Source organism: Rhamphochromis sp. 'chilingali' (genome assembly GCF_963969265.1).
Source record: "Rhamphochromis sp. 'chilingali' genome assembly, chromosome: 13".
In the NCBI taxonomy this organism is placed as follows: domain Eukaryota; kingdom Metazoa; phylum Chordata; class Actinopteri; order Cichliformes; family Cichlidae; genus Rhamphochromis; species Rhamphochromis sp. 'chilingali'.
The window spans coordinates 29,733,803-29,760,066 of NC_137940.1; the positions used below are offsets into that span (position 1 = coordinate 29,733,803).

At 40.9% G+C, this 26,264-nt stretch overlaps 5 protein-coding genes and 2 pseudogenes across 15 annotated transcripts in view; all 7 read left to right on the top strand.

Annotated features, from left to right (window-relative positions):
- LOC308408488 (protocadherin gamma-C5-like) overlaps window positions 1-26,264 on the top strand; it is a gene marked incomplete at its 5' end in the record, with an annotated part of 274,775 nt that overhangs the window by 88,614 nt on the left and 159,897 nt on the right. The window lies entirely within an intron of this gene.
- LOC308408316 (uncharacterized protein) lies at window positions 1,078-7,439 on the top strand (the record flags this gene model as incomplete). Its single annotated transcript, XM_080900519.1, has 2 exons — window positions 1,078-3,645; window positions 4,975-7,439. The coding sequence occupies exons 1-2, from the start codon at window positions 1,224-1,226 to the stop codon at window positions 7,437-7,439; spliced, it is 4,887 nt and encodes a 1,628-aa protein (XP_080756645.1). The 5' UTR covers window positions 1,078-1,223.
- LOC308408496 (protocadherin gamma-A3-like) lies at window positions 8,424-11,025 on the top strand (the record flags this gene model as incomplete). Its single annotated transcript, XM_080900809.1, has 1 exon — window positions 8,424-11,025. Exon 1 carries the CDS (start codon window positions 8,533-8,535, stop codon window positions 11,023-11,025), a length of 2,493 nt encoding a protein of 830 aa, XP_080756935.1. The 5' UTR covers window positions 8,424-8,532.
- On the top strand, window positions 11,994-14,558 carry LOC308408495 (protocadherin gamma-A11-like; the record flags this gene model as incomplete). The annotated part of the gene is made up of 1 exon (XM_080900808.1): window positions 11,994-14,558. The coding sequence occupies exon 1, from the start codon at window positions 12,063-12,065 to the stop codon at window positions 14,556-14,558; it is 2,496 nt and encodes an 831-aa protein (XP_080756934.1). The 5' UTR covers window positions 11,994-12,062.
- On the top strand, window positions 15,701-17,910 carry LOC308408317 (protocadherin gamma-A7-like; annotated as a pseudogene). Its single transcript has 2 exons — window positions 15,701-15,911; window positions 16,851-17,910. The product of its transcript is annotated as a protocadherin gamma-A7-like (transcript).
- Window positions 19,114-21,556, top strand: LOC308408318 (protocadherin gamma-A11-like; annotated as a pseudogene). The gene has a single exon. The product of its transcript is annotated as a protocadherin gamma-A11-like (transcript).
- LOC308408518 (protocadherin gamma-A8-like) lies at window positions 22,917-25,354 on the top strand (the record flags this gene model as incomplete). Its single annotated transcript, XM_080900831.1, has 1 exon — window positions 22,917-25,354. Exon 1 carries the CDS (start codon window positions 22,988-22,990, stop codon window positions 25,352-25,354), a length of 2,367 nt encoding a protein of 788 aa, XP_080756957.1. The 5' UTR covers window positions 22,917-22,987.

Sequence of the window (26,264 nt, forward strand, 5' to 3'; positions counted from 1 at the left end):
CAACAAATATCCCCAGAAATGTTTCATTGAAAGTCATATTGGTGCAGGACTGAGACTGCAGGTAGCAGTCTTGAAACACATCAGCAACATTACTCTAGTTTGTGTGCGTTGTGTAGTTCTACCCTAGGCTTTATGATACATGAATATTAATGTGAATATTTCTGGCTTCTGCTGTGGAGTCTTTGCCTAAATAATGCTCAATCATGGTGCACAAAATATTTTGCTCTTCAGCAGGATGCTAATATGTGTGAGGAGGGAAACATGCAAGAAAGTATCAAAACCTATCAAATTTATCCATTCCTTTCAGCTCTACAAAAAATAAAACAAACCAAAAAAAACAAAACAAAAACATACTGCTCTGAAATGTGTCATTATTTTTTCATGCCTCTGGATGAGTGTAGCAGTACTTTCAATGTTGATTCCACTGCTCAAATCTAGGTCATTGGACTCATCAGTTAGACGGATAGATAATCTGATCTAATCTATCTACCCACTCCTTCTCTACTGTATCTTTGTATACATTTGTTCATTTATCTATGTAACCATCTGTCAGCCTGCCTCTCTCTGCAGATATGCAGCTCAGTATGGTTTTACACAGAATCTGTGTGTTTGTCCACACTTCAGTCTCAACATAATGTTTGTCAAATGAATTCGCTCAATCTCTTATACTTTTTAGTCTGCTGCATATATTGTATCAGAAAACGTTGTTGTTGCTGTCAGCCCACTCCATTCACGGCAAATTTTGGACCTACTTAGGTGGTCATAAGATGACTTGTAAACAGAGATAATAATAAAACAGACAGTATATTAATCACCCGTTATGGAAAAAATATGCTTCATTTATTTAACTTATTCGTTTATCTTTTTATTTATGCTTATCGAGATCTTATCGAGATTTTGCTTTCTTTTGCATGGGTGTTGCTAAAAAACAATGTATGTAGTAGTCAGGAAAGGCTAAACAGTGGAGCATCAGTGCTCAGACACCTGCCGTTTTAGTTCATCACTGCTGGTGGTGCTGTTGCCTAAGCAGACTTGTGCAATGCGTATTAAAGACACAAAGTCACCACCCGTCTTTAAAGGAGATAGGCGATGGCTATTAAGCTGTCGTGGCTTTGGGTAAATTTAAAAGAAGACTGTACACACTGCAAAGCCTCTATGATAAATAGCTGGAGCTTTCTGTACCGATGACTGTGTTGTTTTGGACCTGATATTACTGGGAAGAAATGGATAATATGAAGCACAACGGTACCCTGCGTCAGTGGAACGTCTCCATTTTGCTTTTCTTTGTGGTTGCTGCTGTCAATGGACAAATCCGCTATTCTATACCAGAAGAGATGAGGAAAGGACTCTTTGTCGGGGACATTGCAAAAGACCTGGGCTTGGATGTCAGACGGTTGGTATCTGGTCGAGCTCGACTGGTAATAGAAGATGATAATCAATATGTCGTGCTGAACCAGAACAAAGGCCATATCGTTGTCAATGAAAGAATTGACAGAGAACAATTATGCGCTAAGAAATCTCCGTGCAGCTTTAGTCTGGAAATTGTTCTTGAAGAGCCACTCGAATTGTTTTCCATTACTATCGAAATACAAGATATAAATGATCATGCTCCCGTTTTCCCAAAAAAAGAAATTAAATTAGAAATTAGCGAATCGACGCCGACTGGGACTGTGTTTTTGCTTGATAGTGCAGCTGATCCTGACGTAGGGACAAACTCACTGCAGAGTTATTCTTTAAAAGCAAACGAACATTTTGTTCTCAAACAACATACTCGAGCAGATGGGAGTAAATATGCCGAAATGGTGCTTCAGAGTGGTTTGGACCGCGAGAAGCAAAGCAAACATGCGCTCATATTAACGGCTGTCGATGGTGGCGAGCCGCAGATGTCCGGAACGGTAAAAATACACATATCTGTGCTGGATGCAAATGACAACTCGCCCGTTTTTACACAGTCCATATACAAAGCCTCTGTATTGGAAAATGCTTTACGAGGCACAATTATTGCCACAGTCAGTGCAGTAGACGCTGACCAAGGTTACAATGGTAACGTTACATATTCATTCACACACCTAGAAGATGGTTCCGCTTGTCCTTTTGAAATAAATTCCAACACGGGTAAGATTAAACTAGTCGGGGATATCGATTATGAGGCTTCTTCAAATTACGAGATAAACCTCCAAGCAAAAGATCCATGGGGTGTCACAGGAGCCAGCAAGTTAGTGATCGAAATAGTAGATGAAAATGATAACAGTCCAGTAATCACAATGGCTTCCTATTCGGGGAAGATTTCAGAAGATTCTCCTCCTGGCACAGTTGTGGCGTTAATTAGTGTCCAAGATAAAGATTCTGGGAAAAACGGACAGGTGCATTTAACTATAGATGAACATCTGCCTTTCAAAATTAAATCTTCCCTCAGAAACTATTATACATTAATCACTGCGCAAACTCTCGACCGAGAGAAGCTTCCCACGTACAACATTACTCTCACTGCCACTGATGAGGGCTTCCCAGTATTATCGAACAAAAAATCCGTCTATTTAGAAGTTAGCGATATTAATGACAACGCTCCAGTTTTTAGTCAAAGTCTTTACAGCGCTCAGGTAACGGAAAACAATTCTCCAGGTGTCCCTCTGTTGCAGATTAGTGCTACTGATTTGGACCAGGGCCAGAATGCACGTATATCATATTTTCTTTTTGAAGACGAGCTGAATGGAAATCCGGTATCCGCATATTTCTCCATTAATACAGAAAGTGGAGTCATTCAGTCTCTGCGTTCACTGGACTATGAACAAGTCAAAGAGTATCAAATACGAGTTAAAGCACAAGATGGTGGGTCACCCCCACAAAGTAGTAACACATCAGTTATTGTACATGTACAGGACCAGAATGACAACCCTCCTCAGGTTCTGTACCCAGTCCAGACTGGTGGCTCTCTGGTGGCTGAAATGGTGCCTCGTTCAGCAGATGTGGGCTATCTGGTGACTAAAGTGGTGGCTGTTGATGTGGACTCTGGACAGAATGCCTGGCTCTGCTATAAACTGCAGAAAGCCACAGACAGGGCGCTGTTTGAAGTGGGCTTACAGAATGGAGAAATCAGAACTATCCGCCAAGTCACTGATAAAGATGCTGTCAAACAAAGACTGACTGTTATAGTGGAGGACAACGGGCAGCCCTCTCGTTCAGCTACAGTCATTGTTAACGTGGCGGTGGCGGACAGCTTCCCTGAAGTGCTGTCGGAGTTCACTGAGTTGACACACGACAAGGAGTACAATGACAACCTGACTTTTTACTTAGTCTTGGCTCTGGCTGTAGTTTCCTTCCTCTTCATCACGTGTTTAGTGGTTATTATATCAGTCAAAATCTACAGGTGGAGACAGTCTCGCATCCTGTATCACTCCAACCTGCCTGTCATTCCATATTATCCACCACGTTACTCAGACACTTTGGGGACAGGGACTCTTCCACATGTGTACAATTACGAGGTGTGCAGGACGACTGACTCCAGAAAGAGTGACTGTAAGTTCGGCAGAGCTGGTAGTCAGAACGTGCTGATAATGGACCCCAGTTCTACAGGAACGATGCAGCGGATACAGAGTGAAAAGAGCATCCTGGATGAACCAGACTCTCCGATAGAGGTTTGTTTATGTTTTACATTTGGGCGCTTGTGTGTCAGTAATCTAGCATTGCTAATAAATAGTTTTAAACTACACTTTTGCTTTAACAGTCATGAAGAGAATTTCTTCTATCATTCCGACTGTAAACAGTATCTGTCTGTAAAACAAAGTGTAACAATAGCTCCTCATTTGAAGATGGTTATACAATTTCACCGACTCCACTCAAGACAAAGTAAACACACTGACAAAAACTTTATCTTTGCGTTATACATAATCAGCGAATAGCCCTCCCCCCCCCCCCCCCCCCCCCCAGTGACATCAAATAAGTGCAATAACTCAGACCTTGGTTAGTATGGATGACGCTGGAAACTTTGTAGGATACAGTGCAAGCATCACGTCTCCGGTTGATTATATTGGCTTGTGTGAACACTAATATATATATATTTTTTTCATCAAATGACAATGTTTGTTTTTATGCAGGGTTAATATAATTACGTCTAAATACTGTAGTAGTTACATTCTGAAATGGAAACGGCTCCACTGTCCTGTCACTGTCCTTGGTGCTGAAGTGCTTTTCTCTGAGATGCAGTCGTCATTATTATCGTTGAGATTTCTAAGACTTTGAAGAGGCCATTCATTTAGGATCCACTTGTATGTTTTATTTATGATGCAGTTAATTATATAAATAATAACAAATAAATAAATAAATAATAAAAAACGACAACCCATAACTTCAGATTCATTTAATAGCAAGCAAGTTTTGCGTTATTATCATTCGTTCTTCTTTAAAATTTACAGGTCACTAGCAATGTGTATTTTTTATGTCATAAGGGGACATGTGACAGTAACTTTGAAATCCGCTGTTATCAAAAAATGTTTTACAAAGAAAAAGAAAGAGGAAAAAGAGAAGAAAGTGCCAGTGGTCTTTTTGCTTTGTGTCACACACTTTTTGCTTTTTTCCAGTTGAATTAATCTTTTTCTAACAGTGAAAGTCAGTATTTTCTGCATTCTTTAATTCACTTAACAGACGTACGTGCCTTCAAAGTGAAATCATTACGTTATTTCTACAGAGATAGTGTGCAGAGTGATGAACGTGGTAATTGGCTTTTCTAGTTTCATATTATACCCTCTAAGTGACGCTGTTGCCTGGTAAATCTATTCTGCCATGCATTTCGAGACAGGGCTGTTTCCACCCCCATCACTGCGTTTTGTAACGGCAGATGATCTGCTTTTCATAGGAGCTGGATCAAATAGAATACACACCTGCTTTTTTATTTAACGTCATATATCGACCTAGGGTGTGTGAGTCTTCCTCTCTAAGTTAAAGCCCTCGATCCATTGCTCGGTTTTGGTTTTTAAGACCTGTTTTCAAAAATGGCATTTGGAGTAGAACATCGAGACCGAGTTGTAAGATGGCGAACGCGACTTACAGCCAGCCTGTTTGTTTTTCACGTCCTTTTTCTTTATCGAGCGGAGGCACAGATCCGATATTCGATCCCAGAGGAGCTGAAAACAGGGTCCCTTGTTGGAAATGTGGCACAAGATCTTGGCTTGGATCTAAAAAGGCTTCGTTCTGGACGGGCCCGTATCGTTACGGGAGAAAGCATTCAGTACACAGAGCTGAAAACAGACAAAGGGACTTTAGTTGTGAATGAGAGAATAGACCGAGAGCAGCTTTGTGGGGATTTGACTCCATGTAGCTTTACCTTTGAGATTTTATTGGAAAAACCGATGGAGCTGCACCCTGTGACGATAGAGGTATTGGATGTAAATGATAACGCTCCCACTTTTCAGAACAGTCACTTGGAATTTGAAATAAGCGAATCTGCTGCGCTCGGTTCCCGTTTTGTGCTGGAGAGTGCGGAGGACGCTGATGTTGGGCAAAACAGTCTGCAGAACTACATTTTAACTCCGACAGACAATTTTGTGTTGAAACAATATGTTAATCCGGATGGAAGTAAATATGCTGAAATGATGCTTCAGAAGCCTTTAGACAGAGAGGTACAGCCACGCCTATCTTTAAAACTGTTGGCCGTTGATGGTGGAAATCCACAGAAATCTGGGACAGTAAATATAGAGGTAAACGTATTAGATGCGAATGACAATGCTCCGGTGTTTAATCAATCCTTATATAAGGCCGCGGTGATTGAAAATGCCCCAAAAGGCACGCATGTTGTTACAGTGAATGCGAGCGACATTGATACCGGTTCAAATGGAAAAGTGGCATATTACTTTTCAAAATCAAAGGCAGGGATAGCTGATTTATTCGATATAGATGAAGCTACTGGTCGAATATATGTGGCAAAGGAAATCGACTTTGAAATGGACAAAAAGATTGAGTTCAGAGTTGAAGCGAAAGATCAAGGGGGACTGACAGATTCTAGTAAAGTTGAAATTGAGGTCTTGGATATAAACGATAATGCACCGGTCATTAACGTGATGTCATTCACTAGTCCTGTGTCAGAAGACTCAGCTCCGGGTACCACTCTTGGCATTATTAATGTGAAAGATCTTGATTCGGGTGAAAACGGACAGGTAAGGTGCACGATCGAAGGCAGTGTTCCTTTTAAAATTAAATCCAATGTGAGAAGTTATTATACACTGATAACTGATGCTGCCTTAGATCGTGAAAGTTTGCCAGAATTTAACATCACCGTTATTGCCTCAGACGCGGGCTCCCCTCCGCTGTCAACCAGAAAAACTTTTAATCTAAAGGTGTCAGATGTTAATGACAATTCCCCAAAATTTCCTCGAAATTTTTATAGGGCTTGGATTGTGGAAAATAACTCTCCTGGTCTTTCTATCATGACTGTTAATGCTAAAGACCCCGATGAAAACCAAAACGCCCGCGTTTCCTACATTTTGGAAGATTGTGAGATTAATGGGTCTCCAGTATCTGAATACGTTTCTGTTAATGCAGAAAGTGGAGTGGTGCATGCAGTGCGTTCGTTTGACTATGAGCAAATCAAACAACTGTTATTCATTGTAAAAGCGCAGGATGGAGGCTCTCCTCCACTCAGCAGCAATGTGACTGTGAAAATAATGATCCAAGACCAGAATGACAACCCCCCACAGGTTCTGTACCCAGTCCAAACTGGTGGCTCTCTGGTGGCTGAAATGGTGCCTCGTTCAGCAGATGTGGGCTATCTGGTGACTAAAGTGGTGGCTGTTGATGTGGACTCTGGACAGAATGCCTGGCTCTCCTATAAACTGCAGAAAGCCACAGACAGGGCGCTGTTTGAAGTGGGCTTGCAGAATGGAGAAATCAGAACTATCCGCCAAGTCACTGATAAAGATGCTGTCAAACAAAGACTGACTGTTATAGTGGAGGACAACGGGCAGCCCTCTCGTTCAGCTACAGTCATTGTTAACGTGGCGGTGGCAGATAGCTTCCCTGAAGTGCTATCGGAGTTCACTGAGTTGACACATGACAAGGAGTACAATGACAACCTGACTTTTTACTTGGTCCTGGCTCTGGCTGTAGTTTCCTTCCTCTTCATCACGTGTTTAGTGGTTATCATATCAGTCAAAATCTACAGGTGGAGACAGTCTCGCATCCTGTATCACTCCAACCTGCCTGTCATTCCATATTATCCACCACGTTACTCAGACACTTTGGGGACAGGGACTCTGCCACATGTGTACAATTACGAGGTGTGCAGGACGACTGACTCCAGAAAGAGTGACTGTAAGTTCGGCAGAGCTGGTAGTCAGAACGTGCTGATAATGGACCCCAGTTCTACAGGAACGATGCAGCGGATACAGAGTGAAAAGAGCATCCTGGATGAACCAGACTCTCCTCTAGAGGTTTGTCATTTCATATAGACACATCTGTTCCTTATCCTTTATGTAATTGCTTCAATGAAATAGCTTCTTAATGTTGCAAAATTTCCAGCAACAAGAACAGAGTCTTAGTTTACATTAGCAGTCAGGTAATTCTAGGTTACCACAATTGACACATTCTCCACACATCCTCCAGAATAATCAGGGGTAGAGGCCAATATTTTTCTTTTAGTATAAATAAATGGGTTTTAATGTTCTAAACATGTCTTTGCAGTGTCTTCTGACATTTTGTTTAATGATATTATTTGGTTTCCACAACATTCTAAAGAACGAGACTACCCTGAAAGTTTAGTAAAAAACATTTTAATGTTAAGCAGAGCAATCATTCACACATATCTTAATAGCATTCTTATGTTATGTCTTTCCCATGAAAACATTTCATGACAAGACAGTTGAGTGCCAAAATATTTTCTAGTGATTCTAAATTAGTCATTATAAGATCCTGAGGACACATGAATTATTTTAGCAACTGATATATAGATTTATACATATATTCCTTAAAAAGTAATACTTCCATTTTCTTTCTCTTTTTTCCTTTTTTTTATTTTTATTTTTTTTTATTTTTTGTTGCAACGGTTTCTTCTGTTTACCGGGTTTAGAAATTACTTGAATGATAATCTCTCATTATTCTAGTGGGTCCATTTTAACTATATCTCCTCACAAAATTCGTTGCGACATACATGCTGAAGTGAAAATATTTTATTGAACATGGTGTTTTGATATCATTTCATATTGATTTCCACGCAAGATAAAATGTGTTGATGTTGGGTTTGCGGTGTTGCTTCTGAAATTCAGGAATCATATGACTTCCACGTTTTATACTCTAAGGGACGCTGTTGGCCAGTTAAATATTTTCGGTCTTTCGTTGTCATCCAGTCCATCCCCTCAGTGATCATACATTAAGGGCAGCTCATTGTCTTTTGTCAAGATTTCGTTTGAACGAGGACTCACAACTTTATAAAGGTTGTTGACAATTGTAAATGTAGCTTCAGGGATGATAGACTAGGACATTATTTAAACTACCTGAACGGAAAAATCGTTCGTTCTATACATATATATATATTCTGTCTGAGTGATGGCGACGTTAACATGCCTGAGTTGCGTATCCGAATGGCGATCACTTTGTGGAGTACGACGTCACATAGGATTTCTTCTGTTGCTGCTTCTTGCTGTTAACATGGTAGGTGGTCAGATTCGGTATTCTATACCTGAGGAGATGAAGAAAGGCTCTGTTATTGGTAATGTGGCGCAGGATCTTGGCTTGGATCTGAAAAGGCTCCGCTCAGGGCGGGCCCGTATCGTGACCGGAGAAAACGTTCACTACACCGAGCTGCAGACAGACAAAGGGATTCTGGTCGTGAATGAGAGAATAGACCGAGAGCAGCTTTGTGGGGACGTAACGCCGTGTAGTTTCAGCTTTGAGATGATTTTAGAAAATCCGATTGAACTACACAGAATAACTGTCGAGGTTTTGGATATAAATGATCACGCACCTGTCTTCCCAAACAAAGATAAACCCATCAATTTTGAAATAAGCGAATCAGCTGCAGTTGGAGTACGTTTTCCTCTGCAGAGCGCGCAGGATCTAGATGTGGGCCAAAACGCACTGCAAAATTATATTCTGTCCCCAAACGACAATTTTATATTGAAACAACATTCAAATCCAGATGGAAGAAAATATGTTGAAATGGTGCTCCAGAAACCTTTAGACAGAGAGCGACACCCGCATTTCTCTTTGAAATTAATCGCAGTTGATGGAGGAACACCGCAGAGATCTGGTACAGTAAATATAGATGTGACTGTGTTAGACGCCAACGACAATATTCCAGTTTTTAATCAATCAGTGTACAAAGCATCTGTGTTGGAAAACACAAAAACAGGGACTAGTATCATTACAGTAAATGCCACAGACGCAGACAGTGGATCATATGGACACATTACATACAGTTTATCCGAAATGAAAGAAAGTGCAGCGGACATTTTTAGAATTAATGAAAACACCGGAATAATTTACGTGTCTGGTCAGATTGACTACGAGAAAGACAAAAAATACGAGTTGAGGGTAGAGGCAAAGGATCACGGTGGACTAACTGGGACAAGTAAAGTTATATTTGATGTTATTGATGTTAATGATAATGCTCCTATTATAAATGTAATGTCATTTTCTAGTCCCCTGTCCGAGGATTCCCGACCTGGTACAACCATAGCCGTTTTAAATATAAAAGACGCAGATTCTGAGAGAAATGGGCAAATTAAATGTTCGATTGATGGTAAACTTCCCTTTAAAATTGAAACATCTCTGACAAATTATTACAATTTGGTCTCAGATCAACACTTTGACAGAGAATCCGTCTCAGAATATAACATAACAATTAAAGCCACCGATTTTGGGTCTCCCCCTCTGTCTAGTTCAACAAAATTGCATCTAAAAATCTCTGACGTCAATGACAACGCACCATTATTTGATAAAAACAGCTATACTGCTTATATCACAGAGAATAACTCTCCTGGTTTTTACATATTTACTGTGAGTGCGCGGGACTGTGATTGGAATCAAAATGCTAGAATCTCATATGTTTTAGAGGACACACAGGTCAGTGGGAGTCCAGTTTCTACTTATGTGTCTTTAAATTCTGAAACTGGTGTTCTTAACGCGGTTCGCACCTTTGATTATGAGCAAATCAAACACCTTGCATTAGTAATTAAAGCACAAGATGGAGGCTCTCCTCCACTCAGCAGCAACGTGACTGTGAAAATAATGATCCAAGACCAGAACGACAACCCCCCTCAGGTTCTGTACCCAGTCCAGACTGGTGGCTCTCTGGTGGCTGAAATGGTTCCTCGTTCAGCAGATGTGGGCTATCTGGTGACTAAAGTGGTGGCTGTTGATGTGGACTCTGGACAGAATGCCTGGCTCTCCTACAAACTGCAGAAAGCCACAGACAGGGCGCTGTTTGAAGTGGGTTTACAGAATGGAGAAATCAGAACTATCCGCCAAGTCACTGATAAAGATGCTGTCAAACAAAGACTGACTGTTATAGTGGAGGACAACGGGCAGCCCTCTCGTTCTGCTACAGTCATCGTTAACGTGGCGGTGGCGGACAGCTTCCCTGAAGTGCTGTCGGAGTTCACTGAGTTGACCCACGACAAGGAGTACAATGACAACCTGACTTTTTACTTAGTCTTGGCTCTGGCTGTAGTTTCCTTCCTCTTCATCACGTGTTTAGTGGTTATTATATCAGTCAAAATCTACAGGTGGAGACAGTCTCGCATCCTGTATCACTCCAACCTGCCTGTCATTCCATATTATCCACCACGTTACTCAGACACTTTGGGGACAGGAACTCTCCCCCATGTGTACAATTACGAGGTGTGCAGGACGACTGACTCCAGAAAGAGTGACTGTAAGTTCGGCAGAGCTGGTAGTCAGAACGTGCTGATAATGGACCCCAGTTCTACAGGAACGATGCAGCGGATACAGAGTGAAAAGAGCATCCTGGATGAACCAGACTCTCCTCTAGAGGTCAGTCAAAGAATATTTCTGTATTTATTCTCCTTCTTTGTTTGATTACTCTGATGAAAAGCTTGGCAGCATTACACATTTCTCAGCACCAAGGACAGCGTCTCAGTTTTCCTCTGCATATAGGTAGGCCTACAAAATTTCTGTAAAAGGTCTTACATAGTTAATTTCTTAGTTAATTTTTAAAAGAAAGTTCTCCCTAAAAGTTCCTAATAGTTTCCAGTAATTCATATACTGAAGCTGTGCTGGAGAAAAGATTAATGATCATACTCCCAGTGTTTGTGCAGTGTTTTGTGCTTGCTTATTGCATCCCCATAAGACGATAAAAATGACATTGTCAAAGTAAAATACTAAAAAGAAGCAGAAATAAGTCAGCCACGTATTTCTGAAGAGCAACGTTATTTTTCCTGAACCCTGCGAAGGAACAAAAAAAAAAGGTTTTCTGTTACTCATCTCTACTTGCTTAACCTGTTTAATTATGCTGATATTGTTTTTACTCTTTCTAAGAATTTGAAGCCAGGGAATTATTTTAGTTTCTGGTTATCATGATCTTTCGACTGGTGTATCTATATTTCTTTTCTGAGAGTAGCAGTTCTATTCTAGTGATTTTGTTCCCCTGGTTCTTAGCACTGTTGTTCAGCTGGTAGATAATGTAATTAAAACTTCTCTTGTTTGTGGTAGATCGTTCTCAATTTAACTTTTCTACTCACTATTAGTTGTATACACTCTTCAGTGAAAAATTATTTTATTAATGAAAGTAATTTCATATTGATCCCCACGGCTTAGATCGTTGTCACACAGATTCAAGTCTCGTGTGATTTCTACCTTTTAGACTCTAAGGGACGCTGTTGGCCGCTGAAATATTTTCTCTGTTATGTTGTCATTCAGTCCATCCTCTCAGAAATCACACGGTGAGGACGGCTTTCTGTGTTTTGCCGAGGGTTCATGTGAACGAAGTCTCACAGATTTCCGCTTAACGCTTGAGAACAATTTTATAAGCCAACCAGCTACTGGTATACTAGGGTCTTTTTGTTACTGCCTAAAGAGACGATTTTTTCTTTCTTTGTATCTTTTTTGTCTGAGTAATGGCGCCTGTAAGACGTCTACATTACATATCACCAGGGTGGGAATCATTTTGTGGAGTACGACGTCGCATAGGATCGCTTCTGTTGCTGCTTCTTGCGGTTAACATGGTAGGTGGTCAGATTCGGTATTCTATACCTGAGGAGATGAAGAAAGGCTCTGTTATTGGTAATGTGGCGCAGGATCTTGGCTTGGATCTGAAAAGGCTCAGCTCAGGGCAGGCCCGTATCGTGACCGGAGAAAATGTTCACTACACCGAGCTGCAGAAAGACAAAGGGATTCTGGTCGTCAATGAGAGAATAGACCGAGAGCAGCTTTGTGGGGACGTAACGCCGTGTAGTTTCAGCTTTGAGATGATTTTGGAAAACCCGATGGAACTACACAGAATAACTGTCGAGGTTTTGGACATAAATGATCACGCACCTGTCTTCCCAAACAAAGATAAACCCATCAGTTTTGAAATAAGCGAATCAGCTGCAGTTGGAGTACGTTTTCCTCTGCAGAGCGCGGAGGATCTAGATGTAGGCCAAAACGCTCTGCAAAATTATATTCTGTCCCCAAACGACAATTTTATATTGAAACAACATTCAAATCCAGATGGTGGTAAATATGTTGAAATGGTGCTCCAGAAACCTTTAGACAGAGAGCGACACCCGCATTTCTCTTTGAAATTAATCGCAGTTGATGGAGGAACACCGCAGAGATCTGGTACAGTAAGTATAGATGTGACTGTGTTAGACGCCAACGACAACGATCCAGTTTTTAATCAATCAGTGTACAAAGCATCTGTTTTGGAAAACACAAAAACAGGGACTAGTATCATTACAGTAAATGCCACAGACGCAGACAGTGGATTAAATGGACACATTACATACAGTTTGTCCAAAATGAAAGGAAGTGTAGCAGAAATATTTACGATTGATGAAAAGACGGGAACAATCTACGTGTCTGGTCAGATAGATTATGAAAAATACCGAAAATACGAGTTGAGGGTAGAGGCAAAGGATCACGGTGGACTAACTGGGACAAGTAAAGTTATATTTGATGTTACTGATGTTAATGATAATGAACCTATTATACATGTAATGTCATTTTCTAGTCCCCTGTCAGAGGATGCAATTCCCGGGACAACTATTGCAATTTTGAATATAAAAGACGCAGATTCTGAGAGAAATGGGCAAATTAAATGTTCGATTGATGGTAAACTTCCCTTTAAAATTGAAACATCTCTGACAAATTATTACAATTTGGTCTCAGATCAACACTTTGACAGAGAATCCGTCTCAGAATATAACATAACAATTACAGCCACCGATTTTGGGTCTCCCCCTCTGTCTAGTTCAACAAAATTGCATCTAAAAATCTCTGACGTCAACGACAACGCACCATTATTTGATAAAAACAGCTATACTGCTTATATCACAGAGAATAACTCTCCTGGATTTTCCATATTTACTGTGAGTGCACGGGACTCTGATTGGAATCAAAACGCTAGAATCTCATATGTTTTAGAGGACACACAGGTCGGTGGGAGTCCAGTTTCTACTTATGTGTCTTTAAACTCAGAAACTGGATTTCTTAACGCGGTTCGCACCTTTGATTATGAGCAAATCAAACAGTTTGAGTTAGTAATTAAAGCGCAGGATGGAGGCTCTCCTCCACTCAGCAGCAACGTGACTGTGAAAATAATGATCCGGGACCAGAACGACAACCCCCCTCAGGTTCTGTACCCAGTCCAGACTGGTGGCTCTCTGGTGGCTGAAATGGTTCCTCGTTCAGCAGATGTGGGCTATCTGGTGACTAAAGTGGTGGCTGTTGATGTGGACTCTGGACAGAATGCCTGGCTCTCCTACAAACTGCAGAAAGCCACAGACAGGGCGCTGTTTGAAGTGGGCTTACAGAATGGAGAAATCAGAACTATCCGCCAAGTCACTGATAAAGATGCTGTCAAACAAAGACTGACTGTTATAGTGGAGGACAACGGGCAGCCCTCTCGTTCTGCTACAGTCATCGTTAACGTGGCGGTGGCGGACAGCTTCCCTGAAGTGCTGTCGGAGTTCACTGAGTTGACCCACGACAAGGAGTACAATGACAACCTGACTTTTTACTTAGTCTTGGCTCTGGCTGTAGTTTCCTTCCTCTTCATCACGTGTTTAGTGGTTATTATATCAGTCAAAATCTACAGGTGGAGACAGTCTCGCATCCTGTATCACTCCAACCTGCCTGTCATTCCATATTATCCACCACGTTACTCAGACACTTTGGGGACAGGAACTCTTCCCCATGTGTACAATTACGAGGTGTGCAGGACGACTGACTCCAGAAAGAGTGACTGTAAGTTCGGCAGAGCTGGTAGTCAGAACGTGCTGATAATGGACCCCAGTTCTACAGGAACGATGCAGCGGATACAGAGTGAAAAGAGCATCCTGGATGAACCAGACTCTCCTCTAGAGGTCAGTCAAAGAATATTTCTGTATTTATACTCCTTCTTTGTTTGATTGCTCTGATGAAAAGCTTGGCAGCATTACACATTTCTCAGCACCAAGGACAGCGTCTCAGTTTTTAGGCCTAACTATATACCTGCATATAGGTAGGCCTAAAAAGCTTTTTTAAAAGGTCTTACATAGTTAATTTTTAAAAGAAAGTTCTCCCTAAAAGTCCCTAATAGTTTCCAGTATTTCATATACTGAAGCTGTGCTGGAGAAAAGATTAATGATCATACTCCCAGTGTTTGTGCAATGTTTTGTGCTTGCTTATTGCATCCCCATAAGACGATAAAAATGACATTGTCAAAGTAAAATACTAAAAAGAAGCAGAAATAAGTCAGCCACGTATTTCTGAAGAGCAACGTTATTTTTCCTGAAGCCTGCGAAGAAACAAAAAAAAGGTTTTCTGTTACTCATCTCTACTTGCTTAACCTGTTTAATTATGCTGATATCGTTTTTACTCTTTCTAAGAATTTGAAGCCAGGGAATTATTTTAGTTTCTGGTTATCATGATCTTTCGACTGGTGTATCTATATTTCTTTTCTGAGAGTAGCAGTTCTATTCTAGTGATTTTGTTCCCCTGGTTCTCAGCACTGTTGTTCAGCTGGTAGATAATGTAATTAAAACTTCTCTTGTTTGTGGTAGATCGTTCTCAATTTAACTTTTCCACTCACTATTAGTTGTATACACTCTTCAGTGAAAAATTATTTTATTAATGAAAGTAATTTCATATTGATCCCCACGGCTTATATCGTTGTTACAAAGATTCAAGTCTCGTGTGATTTCTACCTTTTAGACTCTAAGGGACGCTGTTGGCCGCTGAAATAATATCTCTGTTTTGTTGTCATTCAGTCCATCCTCTCAGAAATCACACGGCGAGGACGGCTTTCTGTGTTTTGCCGAGGGTTCATGTGAACGAAGTCTCACAGATTTCCGTTTAACGGTGGAGAACAATTTTATGAGCCAACCAGCTACTGGTATACTAGGGTCTTTTTGTTACTGCCTAAAGAGACGATTTTTTCTTTCTTTGTATCTTTTTTGTATGAGTAATGGCGCCTGTAAGACGTCTACATTACATATCACCAGGGTGGGAATCATTTTGTGGAGTACGACGTCGCATAGGATCGCTTCTGTTGCTGCTTCTTGCGGTTAACATGGTAGGTGGTCAGATTCGGTATTCTATACCTGAGGAGATGAAGAAAGGCTCTGTTATCGGTAATGTGGCGCAGGATCTTGGCTTGGATCTGAAAAGGCTCAGCTCAGGGCGGGCCCGTATCGTGACCGGAGAAAATGTTCACTACACCGAGCTGCAGACAGACAAAGGGATTCTGGTCGTGAATGAGAGAATAGACCGAGAGCAGCTTTGTGGGGACGTAACGCCGTGTAGTTTCAGCTTTGAAATGATTTTGGAAAACCCGATGGAACTACACAGAATAACTGTCGAGGTTTTGGATATAAATGATCACGCGCCTGTCTTCCCAAACAAAGATAAACCCATCAGTTTTGAAATAAGCGAATCAGCTGCAGTTGAAGTACGTTTTCCTCTGCAGAGCGCGGAGGATCTAGATGTAGGCCAAAACGCTCTGCTAAATTATATTCTGTCCCCAAACGACAATTTTATATTGAAACAACATTCAAATCCAGATGGTGGTAAATATGTTGAAATGGTGCTCCAGAAACCTTTAGACAGAGAGCGACACCCGCATTTCTCTTTGAAATTAATCGCAGTTGATGGAGGAACACCGCAGAGATCTGGTACAGTAAATATAGATGTGACTGTGTTAGACGCCAACGACAATATTCCAGTTTTTAATCAATCAGTGTACAAAGCATCTGTGTTGGAAAACACAAAAACAGGGACTAGTATCATTACAGTAAATGCCACAGACGCAGACAGTGGATTAAATGGACACATTACATACAGTTTGTCCAAAATGAAAGGAAGTGTAGCAGAAATATTTACGATTGATGAAAAGACGGGAACAATCTACGTGTCTGGTCAGATAGATTATGAAAAATACCGAAAATACGAGTTGAGGGTAGAGGCAAAAGATCACGGTGGACTAACTGGGACAAGTAAAGTTATATTTGATGTTATTGATGTTAATGATAATGCTCCTATTATAAATGTAATGTCATTTTCTAGTCCCCTGTCAGAGGATGCAACTCCCGGGACAACTATTGCAATTTTGAATATAAAAGACACAGATTCTGAGAGAAATGGGCAAATTAAATGTTCGATTGATGGTAAACTTCCCTTTAAAATTGAAACATCTCTGACAAATTATTACAATTTGGTCTCAGATCAACACTTTGACAGAGAATCCGTCTCAGAATATAACATAACAATTAAAGCCACCGATTTTGGGTCTCCCCCTCTGTCTAGTTCAACAAAATTGCATCTAAAAATCTCTGACATCAATGACAATGCACCATTATTTGATAAAAACAGCTATACTGCTTATATCACAGAGAATAACTCTCCTGGAATTTCCATATTCACTGTGAGTGCGCGGGACTCTGATTGGAATCAAAATGCTAGAATCTCATATCTTTTAGAGGAAAAACAGATCAGTGGGAGTCCAGTTTCTACTTATGTGTCTCTAAACAGTGAAGCTGGGGTTCTTAACGCGGTTCGCACCTTTGATTATGAGCAAATCAAACAGTTTGAGTTAGTAATAAAAGCACAGGATGGAGGCTCTCCTCCACTCAGCAGCAACGTGACTGTGAAAATAATGATCCGGGACCAGAACGACAACCCCCCTCAGGTTCTGTACCCAGTCCAGACTGGTGGCTCTCTGGTGGCTGAAATGGTGCCTCGTTCAGCAGATGTGGGCTATCTGGTGACTAAAGTGGTGGCTGTTGATGTGGACTCTGGACAGAATGCCTGGCTCTCCTACAAACTGCAGAAAGCCACAGACAGGGCGCTGTTTGAAGTGGGCTTACAGAATGGAGAAATCAGAACTATCCGCCAAGTCACTGATAAAGATGCTGTCAAACAAAGACTGACTGTTATAGTGGAGGACAACGGGCAGCCCTCTCGTTCTGCTACAGTCATCGTTAACGTGGCGGTGGCGGACAGCTTCCCTGAAGTGCTGTCGGAGTTCACTGAGTTGACCCACGACAAGGAGTACAATGACAACCTGACTTTTTACTTAGTCTTGGCTCTGGCTGTAGTTTCCTTCCTCTTCATCACGTGTTTAGTGGTTATTATATCAGTCAAAATCTACAGGTGGAGACAGTCTCGCATCCTGTATCACTCCAACCTGCCTGTCATTCCATATTATCCACCACGTTACTCAGACACTTTGGGGACAGGGACTCTTCCCCATGTGTACAATTACGAGGTGTGCAGGACGACTGACTCCAGAAAGAGTGACTGTAAGTTCGGCAGAGCTGGTAGTCAGAACGTGCTGATTATGGACCCCAGTTCTACAGGAACGATGCAGCGGATACAGAGTGAAAAGAGCATCCTGGATGAACCAGACTCTCCTCTAGAGGTCAGTCAGAGGATATTTTTATATCTGTTCTCGTACTGTATGTAATTACTCTGATGAAAGGCTTTGCAGCATTACACATTTCTCAGCACCAAGGACAGCGTCTCAGATTTCCTCTGCATAAAGGCAGGCGTATATAGCTTCTGTAAAAGGTCTTATATAGTTAATTTTTAAAGGAATATCCTCTTATAAAGTCCCTAATAGTTTCCAGTTGTTTTTTATATCCAAATGTCTTTGTTTATAGAGTATTGATGATCACACTCCAAGTGTTTGTGCAATGTTTCCTGGCAGTGTTTTACTTGCTTACCATTCTCTTGCCATAGTTATGAAGATATTTCAAGTGGAGCCTTGAAAGGTAAAATATTAGCAAAAGTAGAAAGAAGGTATGCGTTTCTTAAAAGCATTCTTACTTTCTTGTGGAGTCCATATGCTCATCCAATGTCTATTCAATTACTCAACTCATTCATACCGACTTATTTTATAGTGCTTATGCTTTCGATGCTGCCTAAGTCGCCGTAAGACTTTGCATTCACTGAATTATGTCAGAATCAGATAATCATTACATTAGGACTGATATATCTATAGTTTACTCTAAGGCAACACTTCTATTTAATTTAATTTCCTTTTTCTTTGTTTTTCCTGTGTGAGTCACGGTAGTGTTGGTCTGGCGTTTAAAAATTCTGTTGAAACGGCGGTTTCTTTTAGGTCTGTCATTTCAAATTTTCTTAGTATTTTGTTGTTGTTGTTAACTATATATATTCTTACTTCATAAATGTCTTCATTAAGCAGAATGGTGACAATAAAAGAAATTAAACATGCCCCCCCCCCCCACCACACACACACACACACACACACACACACACACACACACACACACACACACACACACACACACACACACACACACACACTTAGAGTTATAACAGTTGTTCAATACTCATTTGTCAAATCTCGTATGATTTCCACCTTTTAGACTCTAAGGGACGCTGTTGGCCAGTAAAATATCTTACGTTGCCATTTAGTTCATCCCCCAGTAATCATGCAGTGAAGTGGGCGCTCTGTGTTTTGTCCATAGATCGTATGAACAAGGTCTCTCGGAGGTACATTTACCGCTTGAATTAAATGTAATGTGGACGCTGATATACCGGGAGCTTTTTTGTTTTCTAATTCCTAAGGAGATATATCTTTTTTTTAAATTTGGTTTTTCTTTTTTATCTGAGTGATGGCGACTGTAAGGCGTCAAACCCGCGTCCCATCAAAATGGGAATCATTTTATGGAGTACGACGTCACATAGGATTTCTTCTGTTGCTGCTTCTTGCTGTTAACATGGTAGGTGGTCAGATTCGGTATTCTATACCCGAGGAGATGAAGAAAGGCTCTGTTATCGGTAATGTGGCGCAGGATCTTGGCTTGGATCTGAAAAGGCTCAGCTCAGGGCGGGCCCGTATCGTGACCGGAGAAAACGTTCACTACACCGAGCTGCAGAAAGACAAAGGGACTCTGGTCGTCAATGAGAGAATAGACCGAGAGCAGCTTTGTGGGGACGTAACGCCGTGTAGTCTCAGCTTTGAGATGATTTTAGAAAACCCGATGGAACTACACAGAATAACTGTCGAGGTTTTGGATATAAATGATCACGCACCTGTCTTCCCAAACAAAGATAAACCCATCAGTTTTGAAATAAGCGAATCAGCTGCAGTTGAAGTACGTTTTCCTCTGCAGAGCGCGCAGGATCTAGATGTAGGCCAAAACGCTCTGAAAAATTATATTCTGTCCCCAAACGACAATTTTATATTGAAACAACATTCAAATCCAGATGGAAGAAAATATGTTGAAATGGTGCTCCAGAAACCTTTAGACAGAGAGCGACACCCGCATTTCTCTTTGAAATTAATCGCAGTTGATGGAGGAACACCGCAGAGATCTGGTACAGTAAATATAGATGTGACTGTGTTAGACGCCAACGACAATATTCCAGTTTTTAATCAATCAGTGTACAAAGCATCTGTGTTGGAAAACACAAAAACAGGGACTAGTATCATTACAGTAAATGCCACAGACGCAGACAGTGGATTAAATGGACACATTACATACAGTTTATCCGAAATGAAAGAAAGTGCAGCGGATACATTTAGAATTGATGAAAACACCGGAACAATTTATGTATCTGGTCAGATTGACTACGAGAAAGACAAAAAATACGAGTTGAGGGTAGAGGCAAAGGATCACGGTGGACTAACTGGGACAAGTAAAGTTATATTTGATGTTATTGATGTTAATGATAATGCTCCTATTATAAATGTATTGTCATTTTCTAGTCCCCTGTCAGAAGATTCCCGACCTGGTACAACAATTGCAATTTTGAATATAAAAGACACAGATTCTGAGAGAAATGGACAAATTAAATGTTGGATTGATGGTAAACTTCCCTTTAAAATCGAATCATCTCTGACAAATTATTACAATTTGGTCTCAGATCAACACTTTGACAGAGAATCCGTCTCAGAATATAACATAACAATTACAGCCACCGATTTTGGGTCTCTCCCTCTGTCTAGTTCAACAAAATTGCATCTAAAAATCTCTGACGTCAACGACAACGCACCATTGTTTGATAAAAACAGCTATACTGCTTATATCACAGAGAATAACTCTCCTGGATTTTCCATATTTACTGTGAGTGCGCGGGACTGTGATTGGAATCAAAATGCTAGAATCTCATATCTTTTAGAGGACACACAGGTCAGTGGGAGTCCAGTTTCTACTTATGTGTCTTTAAACTCTGAAACTGGAGTTCTTAACGCGGTTCGCACCTTTGATTATGAGCAAACCAAACAGTTTGAGTTAGTAATTAAAGCACAGGATGGAGGCTCTCCTCCACTCAGCAGCAACGTGACTGTGAAAATAATAGTTCAGGACCAGAACGACAACCCCCCTCAGGTTCTGTACCCAGTTCAGACTGGTGGCTCTCTGGTGGCTGAAATGGTGCCTCGTTCAGCAGATGTGGGCTATCTGGTGACTAAAGTGGTGGCTGTTGATGTGGACTCTGGACAGAATGCCTGGCTCTCCTATAAACTGCAGAAAGCCACAGACAGGGCGCTGTTTGAAGTGGGCTTACAGAATGGAGAAATCAGAACTATCCGCCAAGTCACTGATAAAGATGCCGTCAAACAAAGACTGACTGTTATAGTGGAGGACAACGGGCAGCCCTCTCGTTCAGCTACAGTCATTGTTAACGTGGCGGTGGCGGACAGCTTCCCTGAAGTGCTGTCGGAGTTCACTGAGTTGACCCACGACAAGGAGTACAATGACAACCTGACTTTTTACTTAGTCTTGGCTCTGGCTGTAGTTTCCTTCCTCTTCATCACGTGTTTAGTGGTTATTATATCAGTCAAAATCTACAGATGGAGACAGTCTCGCATCCTGTATCACTCCAACCTGCCTGTCATTCCATATTATCCACCACGTTACTCAGACACTTTGGGGACAGGGACTCTACCACATGTATATAATTACGAGGTGTGCAGGACGACTGACTCCAGAAAGAGTGACATGAAATATATGCAACCGATGAGTCAAAGTTTAGTGAGTGTGGATGGAGCTGTAGACGATGTACCGCAAGTGGACAAGCAACTGTCAGGCAACCGTTCCCAAATGTCTACTTTGGTGAGTGATAATCTAATCTTTTCGGTTCCATTTTCCTGAACTCAGCACTCACCTTTAACCTTCTAAGACCCGAACTCATTCATGGCATGCATGTTTAATTTCTCTTTGCTATTTGAGCTGATTGGGATCAAAGAATCATCTTTTTACGTCATGTAGTTTCTGAGAAAAATGATATCCACTTACGAGGACATTCGTTTTAAATTTCGATAGAACACTATAAAGTCATAATCGAGTAATGCTGCAAAACTCTTTATTTGGTGTCTGAACACAGCAGTATTTTTCCTGAGTACAAAAACAAACTGAGAAACAACAATTGTGCCCCTATGAGCAATATAGCTCACTGGAAGTGCTGTTAACAGTTGCAGGAAGATGTATGTCTGTAACAAAGTATGGATAAAGATATCTGACCCTTGTAGAGGAACATTTAGTATTGTGGTCTAGACAACCCAAAATGTGATGTTCACATATATAGACGCCAGGTCCTAGGAGGTTAAATGTTGGTGAAAGTTTATCAAAAGCAACTTAGTGTAGCTTTCTGCCTTTGTTCCCCCCATAATATTCTCTGATTTCTAACTGATTTTTATATTTCTTTTAAACCACCATGAGCAACATCTTTATTGCACCTTTGTATTACTTTGATGTTCTACATTTTTGTGGCATTTATATCTCTGTTTGACTGCGCAGACTTTTTTTAACCTTTCTTTATTAAAGCGTACTCAAAATCTCATCTTTTTCAAGGTTTTGAATGTATTATACTTTCATCTATATATTCTGACTTATTAAATATAATAACAACATAATTGCACCAGTAGCAGTTCTACTCATTTATTATTTTTGCATTTAAGAATAATATAAGAATCATCATTTTAAGTTCACCTTATTATACATTTTTTTAAGTATTATTATTTGCAGAAGAATTTGCTTTGTATTACTCGGTGTTTACTGACTATGGACTGTAAGGGACGCTGTTGGTTAACTCACATATTTTGTAACCTATTATGTCAGGATCCTCTCCCTTTTCTCCCTGCTTCCAAAAGAAAGGGTGTTAACGTTCATTATATAGGTGGCAGTGGAATAGAATAGATGTCTTTCATTTTACATTGACTGAATGAAAAAAAAAAAACTTTTAGGCTGTCTTTGCATATTCAGTTCTTTTTTCCCGAATAAGAATCGTACCAAGATCGATTTCTTTTAATATGGATTGTGGATATAAAACCTACGCCCTGTGTGTAAAATGGCGCTTTTCCTGCAAAGGCAATTGGCAGATTCTGTTCTTCATGTTTTGTATGATCCATGTGGTCACTGGACATATTCGATACTCTATCCCAGAGGAGATGAAGAAAGGCTCGCTCATCGGTAATGTAGCACAGGACCTTGGTTTGGATCTCAAAAGGCTCCGTTCGGGTCGGCCCCGTATCGTGACCGGCGACAGCATCCAGTACACCGAGCTGCAGACAGACAAAGGGATTTTAGTCGTCAAAGAGAGAATAGACCGAGAGCAGCTGTGTGGAGACACAACCCCGTGCAGTTTCAGCTTTGAAGTGATTTTAGAAAATCCTATGGAGCTACATCAAATCACAGTTGAAATAACGGATATAAACGACCATTCGCCAACCTTCAAACGAAACAGTATCAATTTTGAAATCAGCGAAATAGCCAGTACCGGCGCTCGTTTCCCTTTGACGATGGCAGAAGATCCAGACGTGGGTGTTAACGGACTTAGAGAATATTTTCTGACCGACAATGACAATTTTGTTCTTAAACAAAACTCGAATGCAGACGGGAAGAAATACGCAGAGATGGTGCTTCAGAAGCCGCTGGACAGGGAGACAAATCCTAGTCTGTCTCTAAAGCTAATAGCTGTAGATGGTGGGACTCCGCAGAGATCTGGTACAGTAAATATCGATATAACTGTTCTCGATGCAAATGATAATGCTCCAGTATTCAATCAATCTGTATATAAAGCCACAGTCATGGAAAATTCTCCCAGAGATACTTACGTTATCACTGTTAATGCCAGTGACGCAGATTTCGGATCAAACGCTATCGCAACTTATATTTTTTCAGATCTCAACAGTGGTCTCAGTGATGTGTTTATGATTGACGAAAAAACTGGTGTCATTTCAATAACAGGCTCTACTGATTATGAAAAAAACAAAAAATACGAACTTCGAATCGAGGCAAAAGATCAGGGAGGTTTGACAGATTCAAGCAAAGTGATAATTGAAGTAACTGATGTTAATGATAACGCTCCTATCATAAGTGTTATGTCATTCACTAGTCCCGTGTCCGAGGACTCTCCTCCTGGTACCACTATTGGCATCATAAATGTAAAAGATCTGGACTCGGGTGATAACGGACAAGTAAACTGTAGAATAGAACAAAACGCGCCTTTCAAAATTAAATCTAATTTAAGGAATTACTATACGTTAGTAACAGATACTGTATTAGATCGTGAAAGCGTTTCAGAATATAACATCACAGTTGTTGCGACAGATGCAGGAATACCTCCTCTTTCAACAAAAAGAACCTTTCATTTAAAGGTCTCTGACGTAAACGATAATGCTCCGGTATTTTCTCAAAGTGTTTACAAATCGTTTATCATAGAGAATAACTCTCCAGGCATTTCTGTTCTCACTCTCGGGGCTAAAGATCCAGATGAAAACCAAAACGCCCGGATATCTTATATACTGGAGAACACTAATATTGGTGGAGCTCCAGTTTCTGAATATGTTACAGTAAATGCAGAAAGCGGAGTCGTGCACGCAGTGCGCTCCTTTGATTATGAACAAATCAAACAGCTGGTTTTTATTGTCAAGGCGCAAGATGGAGGCTCCCCTCCTCTCAGTAACAATGTGACTGTGAAACTGATAGTTCAGGACCAGAACGACAACCCCCCTCAAGTTCTGTATCCAGTCCAGACTGGTGGCTCTCTGGTGGCTGAAATGGTGCCTCGTTCAGCAGATGTGGGCTATCTGGTGACTAAAGTGGTGGCTGTTGATGTGGACTCTGGACAGAATGCCTGGCTCTCCTACAAACTGCAGAAAGCCACAGACAGGGCGCTGTTTGACGTGGGCTTACAGAATGGAGAAATCAGAACTATCCGCCAAGTCACTGATAAAGATGCTGTCAAGCAAAGACTGACTGTTATAGTGGAGGACAACGGGCAGCCCTCTCGTTCAGCTACAGTCATTGTTAACGTGGCGGTGGCGGACAGCTTCCCTGAAGTGCTGTCGGAGTTCACTGAGTTGACCCACGACAAGGACTACAATGACAACCTGACTTTTTACTTAGTCTTGGCTCTGGCTGTAGTTTCCTTCCTCTTCATCACGTGTTTAGTGGTTATTATATCAGTCAAAATCTACAGGTGGAGACAGTCTCGCATCCTGTATCACTCCAACCTGCCTGTCATTCCATATTATCCACCACGTTACTCAGACACTTTGGGGACAGGGACTCTTCCACATGTGTACAATTACGAGGTGTGCAGGACGACTGACTCCAGAAAGAGTGACTGTAAGTTCGGCAGAGCTGGTAGTCAGAACGTGCTGATAATGGACCCCAGTGCTACAGGAACGATGCAGCGGATACAGAGTGAAAAGAGCATCCTGGATGAACCAGACTCTCCTCTAGAGGTCAGTTAGAGGATATTTGTATATCTATTCTCGTTCTTTACTTAATTACTCTGATGCAAAGCTTCCCAGCATTATACATTTCTCAGCACCAAGGACAGCGTCTCAGTTTTCCTCTGCATATAGGTAGGCCTACAAAGATTTTGTAAAAGGTCTTACATGGTTACTTTTTAAAGGAATGTTTTCTTATAAAGTGACTGATAGTTTCCAGTTGTTTTCTATATCCAAATGTCTTTGTTTATAGAGTATTGATGATCACACGCCATGTTTTTGTGCAATGTTTCCTGGCAGTGTTTTACTTGCTTACCATTCGCTTGCCATAGTTATGAAGATATTTCAAGGGGACCCTGGAAAGGTAAAATATTAACAAAAGTAGAAAGACGGTATGTGTTTCTTAAAAGCATTCTTTCTCTCTTGTGGAGTCCATATGCTCATCCAATGTCTATTCAATTACTCGACTGTTTCATACCCACTTATGTTATAGTGCTTATGCTTTCGATGCTGCCTGAGTCACCGTAAGACTTTGCATTCACTGGATTATGTCAGAATCAGATAATCACTACATTAGGACTTATACATCTATAGTTTACTCTAAGGCAACACTTCTATTTAATTTAATTTTCTTTTGTTTTGTTTGTGTTCTTCTTTCCTGTCCGAGTCCCGGTATTCTTGGTCTGGACTCTGCCGTTTAAAAATTCTGTTGAAACTGCGGTTTCTGTTAGGTCGTTCGTTTCAAATTCTCTTAGCATTTTGTAGTTGTTGTTGTTTTTATCTATCTATATTCCTACTTGAAAAAGGTCTTCATTAAGCAGAATGTTGACAATATGAGAAATTAAATATTACCCCCCACAGTCAGTGATATGTTTTGGCGGTTTACGTTTCTCGTATTTAGTTAGTTCGCATTCATGTTTTTCCGACCCTG